Here is a 6573-nt window from a genome sequence, read left to right as displayed (position 1 = left end):
TCGTCATCATCTTCTCCCTTAGCAACGTTGTCAAAGCGACCTCGAACGAGGATGGTGAAAGCAGCAGTTTTGTGAAGTCTCAGAAGAATTTCTCGAGCAACAACATCGTGACCCACAATAACAACAGCAGCAGCCTGCCCCGGAGGAAGGAGGTGACCGAGGAGGAGGCGGAGAGGTGAGGCAGAGCCAGTGTGTGATGGCTGGTGGGGAGAGCCAGGAGGATGGTGCTAGGTGGAGGGATGAGCTCCAGGGGAGCTGGTTCTGGTTTGTTCCTCTCCAGTGGGGCTCCAGATTTGGGAAGGGCCCCTCTTAGTGCACCTGCAGGGGCTGATTTACCCTCCCTGTGATGTGGCTCTACACTTCGAGTTGTCCTCATCAAAGGCACAAGTTCCTCCCACCTCAAAAGTCAGTCTGGGAAAAGGCCTCGTTGAGTTGGGGTGTGATGGGCGAGCAGCCTGCGCTCTGCTGCAGCAGGACAGGGTGGTGCCACCCAACTGGTGGCCAAGGAGGACCCCGGGGCCACGCTGACCCTCCCTCTCCCTGCAGGTCTGACCCTCCCTTTCCCCACAGGTTCATCCAGCAGGTCAATCTGGCCGCCGTGACCATCCAGCGCTGGTACCGACGTCACTCGCAGCGGCACAGGGCGGCAGCAGCAGCTCTGGGGCGTTTGTTGGCTTCCCAAAGAGAGGTCAGTCCTGTCACCTGGGAGCACAGACCCTTCAGGCACCTGGGGAATTTGAGTCCCTTTAGTCACTGAGACCTGAGCTGTTGGAGATGGGGGGGGCTTTTGCTTTGCATCTAGCCAGCCCCTCGTGGCCCAGGGAGCCGGGGAGGGTCCCATCCCTGCAGAGATGCGCTGGCTGTGTGGGGGGAAAGCCTGGGTTTGGTTCCAGGGGGAATTCAGGTTGGGAGCCCCTGGGCTCAGCACTACAGGCTCTGCTCTACCAGCTCCCTTCAGCGGGGAGCAGGCAGATGCTTGGCAGTAGTAGCACAAATTCTGCTGAATTCTTATTGTCTCGGACACGCTGGTGGCCCGAGGAGGGATGCCCTCTCTCAGCTCATCCTAACGAATCAGTAACGAGCTGGCTCCTCGGAGAGTGACGAGTCATCTGCAGCTATTTGTGTTTCTTTGTGTTTAATTATTTATCCCAGTAACGAAAAGTACTGTAGCTCTTGCATGTGAGAGTCTATTTTTAAGCCTTGTCTCCTCGGTGGTTTCAGACCCAGATGACTAATAATTACATTTAGGATCTAAAGAAAATAAGCTGCTCTAACGTGGAGCTTTTCTGAGGGCTCTTTTCCTGCATGGAGGGGAGGGTTGGGGGGATGGAAAGCCTGGATATGGGGTGACCTCAGGTGTGGTGTGACCTTTCCCCCTTCTCTGCTGTGGGTGGTGGGTGCTGGAGAGCTCTCAGTAATGTTTTTAACCCTCCTCTCTGGAAGGAAAGGCAGCAGCGGATGGAGGAAGGGAATATCCTGGATTTGCAGGAGAGGAAGGACCAGGAACGCCGGAAGATCCGAGAGGAGAAGGCGCGCCTGGCCCGCTGTGCTGCCATCCAGGTAGGGACAAGGCAAGGGCGCTGTGGCCTACATGAGACCAGCTTGTTGGCATCTTCTGGTGAGGCAGCGAGAGGGCCTCTCCTCTGCATCTCCTGGGGCTTTGCACGAAGCAGAATCAGAGCCAGGCTTGGAAATGGAGTGCTCCCTGCGGAGACGGAGGTGCCAGAGAGCAGCTTCCCGTTGTGCTCCCGCCAAGCCTTGGCAGCTCGCTCAGAGCTTGCAAAGGCAGCGCTGGTTTCCATCTAGTTTTTGGGAGAAGGGTGACAGTGAAACAGGGAGATTGTAACTGCAGCTCCTTGGAGTGGCTGAGGATGAGAGGGCCCTGGGGAAAGGGACCCTCCTGTGGAGCGGGGTCCCTCCAGGGTGGGCTGAGCATCGCTCTGTGCCTGCTGGCAGGAAGCACCTCGCTGTCTTCACCTTCTTCTTGCAGCCCCGTTTGTGGCAGGAGAGTGCTGGTGCTGCTGGGGCACAGATGGGGCCTGGCACAGGCTGGGGGGAGTTGCATGTTGGATACAATACAGCTGAAGAATTTTTTTTTTTTTTAAAAAACCCAACCCTCCAGTTTCTCTTTGCCCTAAATGGAATCATGTTTCATCGGGGCGAGGGTCGAGGGAGACACAGCAGCCAGCAGCTGGAGGACAGCAAAACAGCCTTGCAAACACGTGCTTGTGCCTTAAATGATTTCCCAAAATCCTCTCAGGCAGCCCCTTGGGCACTGCAGCATCCTGTGCTGCTCAGCCCTCGGGATCCGGGGAGCCTTGAGGAGCAGCAGAGGACACTGTGCAGGGCATGTGAACAGCCCTCTTCACATGTGGAGCTGGCAAGACCTTGGCCACCATCTCCAGCAGAGCTGTTGTTCCTGTGCTTTCCCTTTCTCTAGAGTTCTCCCTGTTAACCCTTCAGCAGCCAGCACGTGGGTTGTCACTGTCCCCCAGGCCTTCACTAGCCCTCCCACCCACCCTGGGGGACGTGAGGCAAGCAGCCCTTTAGAAATGTGCTTGCACTTTGATGCTGATGAGATGAAATGAGTAGGAAAGAGGTTTAAGAAGCTTGATTTGGACAACTCTGATTCTCTGAGCATGGAAAAATTAATATCTTTACCTGAATTAGTACGTCAAGTAATACATTTATTTGACACAGACAGAAATGGAGAAGTGGACTTCAAAGAATTTATAGAAGGAGCCTCCCAGTTCAGTGTCAAAGGAGAAAAGGAGCAGAGTTGAGGTTTGCTTCTTGCATTTATGATCTAGACAAAGATGGTTACAGTTGGACTCAATGATCTCAAAGGTCTTTTCCAGCCAAATGATCCTGTTTCTCTGATCTCAAATGGAGACCTCTTCTAGATGCTGAAGGTGATGGTTGGGAGCAATCTCAAACATGCTCAGTTACAGCAAATTGTAGATAAAATCATAATTAATGCAGATAAAAATGGTGATGGGAAAATATCCTTTGAAGAATTCTGTGCTGTTGTAGCCTAGATAGCCACAAAAAGATGGTCAGAGATATGTGACTCTGTAGGGCACCACCCAACACTTTTGCTTTCTTCTCCAACACATCCAGCAATGCTCTCTGTGTATTTAGATGGAAATCTCTTTCTCTGGGAAGCCACATTTTCCAACATGAGCCTCACGAAGCCAGCTGAGTGTTACTGAACTTCCGAGCAGCGCAGGTCAAAGCACACCGTGTGCTGGGCAGGAGGCTGATGGCTTGTCTGTCCCCACAGGAGCTGCACCAGAAAAGAGCCCAAAAGGCTTTGGATGCAAAGTGCTTGGCAGAAGAAGAGCTTGCGCTGGTGAAGGAGAGCAGAAGGGTAGCAAAGAAGAAGGTTGCCAAACCTGCTTCTGCAAGGAATGTCAGTCCAGCCAACAGCGTCACCAAAGCCAACAACGCTGGTGAGTCCCTTCTGCAGATCTCCGATGGTTTTGGGGCAGCCTGTGACATGAGGGGGAAGGAGGAGGAGGAGGATGGAGGGGTGGTTCTTCACTCTGGGGAGCTGCTTTGAAGGGGCTGGTTCTGAGAACAGTCTGGTTCCTGCAGAGGCCAATTTCCAGTCGGTAGCTGCAGAGCCAGAAGAAAGCGGCCTCACAGACCTTGGCTCCGCGCCCTCACGGGACCCCGAGGCTGAGGACAAGCTGCAGGTGGGTCTGGCTTTGCCTTGTGGGGCTCCTGGCACCAGCTGTTCTGCTGAGGTGGCTTTGGAGCCTTTGATGTCTTCTGGGGACATGAGTGAACTGTTTTGCCACATGGTGTGTTGTCTTCTCCCCTAGGATGTGAGCTCCAGAGAGATGGGCGGTGAAGATCTGGAGACGGTGGCGACCGCTGTCAGCAGGGCTCAGTCCAAGGTCACACTCAACGAGCTGCTGGACACCCTCAGGCTATTGGAGGAAGAGCCAGAGCTGCTTCCCCCACCGAAGCTCTTGAAGAAGGACAGATATGCCTGGATAGATGGGGTAAGGAGGGCGATGGCTGCCTGGTGAGATGGGCTGCCCTCTCCCAGTGCTTGCTGGGTGCTGGAGGGTGAGAAACGCAGCTGGTTCGCTGCCAGAGAAGACAGTGGAGGAGTTTGGTGCAGCCAGGGCTTGGGCATCTGCCAAGGAGGAGCAAAACCATCTGGGGGCTGTGTCAGGAGAGGGATGAGCACGGAGGATAAGGCTGGTTACTGGGGTGCAGTGGGAGGACTGGGCTCCAGTAGTGGAGAAGATCCCCCCGGCTGCTGTTGGAGGACGCGTGGCTGTGTGTCACAGCTGTGTCTTGTCCAGCAGGAGCCCAGCTCTAATTCCCTGACTGCTGATAACTTGGAGAAGTTTGGGAAGCTGAACCACTCCCCGGGAGTCCCTGAGGATGGGGCTCTGCTCTCGGAGGCCAAGCTCCAGAGCATTATCAGTTTCCTGGATGAGATGGAGAAGTCGGAACAGGAGAGGCCCAGGTCGGCCGCCTCGGCCACGCAGCGAGAGGTGAGTGCAGGAGGGAGAACCCATCTGTATTGGACGGGAAGGGTCTCCTGTCTCCTTGTCCTGGTTCCAGCTGGTCCCCACTACCTTGTAACGTGTTTTTTTCGCTGTGGCAGGGTCTCCTCTCAGAAGAGGAGCTGGCTCACTTGGAGCAGGCGTCGGCTGTTGCCACAGAGGTGACGAGCTCCATCATGAGGCTGAAGCTGGAAGTGGAGGAGAAGAAACGAGCCATCAGCCTGCTGCAGACAGCCCTGGTGTGTGAGCCAGATGTGCTGGCGTGCTGGGAAAGGAAGGCCAAGGACCCTCAGCAGATGTTTCTTGGGGCAGAGGCTTCGAAGCACAAGATCAGGGCCCTGTGAATAGGGTTTCCCATCTGTGTCCCCAGCAAAGTACTGCAGAGTGCCGCAGTCCCGGTCACTGTCAGCGTGGGAAAGATCTGCAAGGTCCTTCCCAGTCTGCTGGGGGCTTCTCTCCAATTTCTCCTCGTTGTCCCCTGATTTGAAAACCTTCCTCAAACTCCCCTCCCTGCCAGGTGCCTGACTAGTCCTGAAGCCCTCGGTCAGGACCGGGGCTGAACCTTTTCCTGTGTCCCACAGGGGTTTGGGTGTTCTCACTGGCAGGGGGGCAGGAGGTGTGAGCACCAGGGACTGTGTTAGCTCTGTTCCTCCTTGTCCTGGCCTGACAATTCCTTCCAGGTCTGGTAGTTCTCTCCTGTGCACACACTGGGGCTGGTGTAACTTCTCCCTCTAATGCCTTGTGACTATTTCTTCCCTGCATCCTAAAGGCTCAGCAGAGAGAACTGACTGTCCGGCATGTCAAACAGACCGAGAAGGAGCTTGGCCACCAGCTCAGGCTGCAGAGAGAACAGTATGAGGCAGCCATCCAGAGGCATCTGGCCTTCATCGACCAGGTGATGTCCCATCCCAGCTCAGACTGGTGCTTCTGAAGCCAGAGGTGGAGGTGGCTCTATCCTGCCTGATGCCTTTTCTTTACCCTGCCCAGCTCATTGACGATAAGAAGGTGCTGAGTGAGAAGTGTGAGGCTGTGGTCGCTGAGCTGAAACAAGTGGATCAGAAGTACGGCAAGAAAATCACACAGATGCAGGAGCAGCACGAGCTGGTGAGGGGACAGGGACGGTGGAGGGGCAGGGAGAGGACATGTGCCACAGCCAGAGTTGGTTGGTTTTGCTCAGATGGGGCCCCTGCCTGGAGCAGTGTGGTCTCTCTCACTTTGGTGGGGCCTGTTCCTTCTGAGGAGCCTTTTTCTGTGCACAGAAAGTCTGTGTCACCCACAGAGCTTTGCCCTGGCTCCCAGAGCGGCCGCTGTCCTGTGCTGCCCAGAGCCAGGTGTGTGGGACTGAGCCTGAGACAGTGCCTGCTCCCAGGGGCTCGGCGTGGAAAGACCCTTCCCATATGTCCTGCTGCAGACAGGGCTCACCCCCAGCTCGGGGGTGACCGGGGGATCTTGATTTGGCAGAGGTGAGGGCAGGCACTGGCACAAACCAGGGGAGTTTGTACCTGTGGCTGTATCCTCCTGAGCTGGGACACTCCCAGCCCGCTCTGCAGGAGTGGGGATGCTCTCAGAGCTGAGTGGGGATAAGGCTGTGAAGGAACGTGGGGTGTATGAGCAAAGGTAACGGGCCTCTGCGGGTTTCCCGGGGCTGTTTCCCTGACCAGCCCCCAAACACCCAGAGGGTGGTTTCCCAGCGAGCCTGTGCAGGGGGGTCCATGCCTGGGGCCCCTCTCTGGGATGTGCTGGTTCCCTCGGGGGTGTGCAGAGCTCCCTGTCCCGCAGCTGGAGACGGCTCAGCTCGCCCAGTGCCGGGCCTGGCAGGAGCCAGCACCACTGGCTTGAGCAGGGCTCGTCCTGGCTCGGCTGCCCTGGTCCCGGCTCACCCTTGGCCTTGCAGCTGAGCCCGTGCCTGGAGCTCTGGAGCGGGGCAGCGTTGGCACCAGGCTGAGCCTGTTCAGAGAGACGCCCCCAGGACTCGCCTGGCTGTTTAAGCTGGAGTTTTGAGCCCAGCTGAGGGGAAGACACCAGCACCATGTCGCTGTGCTTGGTG

At 56.4% G+C, this 6573-nt stretch overlaps 1 protein-coding gene across 1 annotated transcript in view; it reads left to right on the top strand.

Moving 5' to 3' along the window:
- Positions 1-5: 5 nt before the first annotated feature.
- CEP131 (centrosomal protein 131) overlaps positions 6-6573 on the top strand; it is a gene marked incomplete at both ends in the record, with an annotated part of 8810 nt that continues 2242 nt past the window's right edge. The window contains 10 exons of the mRNA XM_029085121.1: positions 6-175; positions 571-688; positions 1444-1560; positions 3284-3452; positions 3598-3698; positions 3828-4010; positions 4323-4514; positions 4628-4765; positions 5296-5421; positions 5514-5630. Coding sequence (XP_028940954.1) covers positions 6-175; positions 571-688; positions 1444-1560; positions 3284-3452; positions 3598-3698; positions 3828-4010; positions 4323-4514; positions 4628-4765; positions 5296-5421; positions 5514-5630 — 1431 coding nt within the window. The remainder of the gene's footprint in view (positions 176-570; positions 689-1443; positions 1561-3283; positions 3453-3597; positions 3699-3827; positions 4011-4322; positions 4515-4627; positions 4766-5295; positions 5422-5513; positions 5631-6573) is intronic.

This window comes from Antrostomus carolinensis, unplaced genomic scaffold (genome assembly GCF_000700745.2).
Source record: "Antrostomus carolinensis isolate BGI_N321 unplaced genomic scaffold, ASM70074v2 scaffold31465, whole genome shotgun sequence".
Lineage (NCBI taxonomy): Eukaryota > Metazoa > Chordata > Aves > Caprimulgiformes > Caprimulgidae > Antrostomus > Antrostomus carolinensis.
This window is presented reverse-complemented; position numbering and strand designations above follow the sequence as displayed.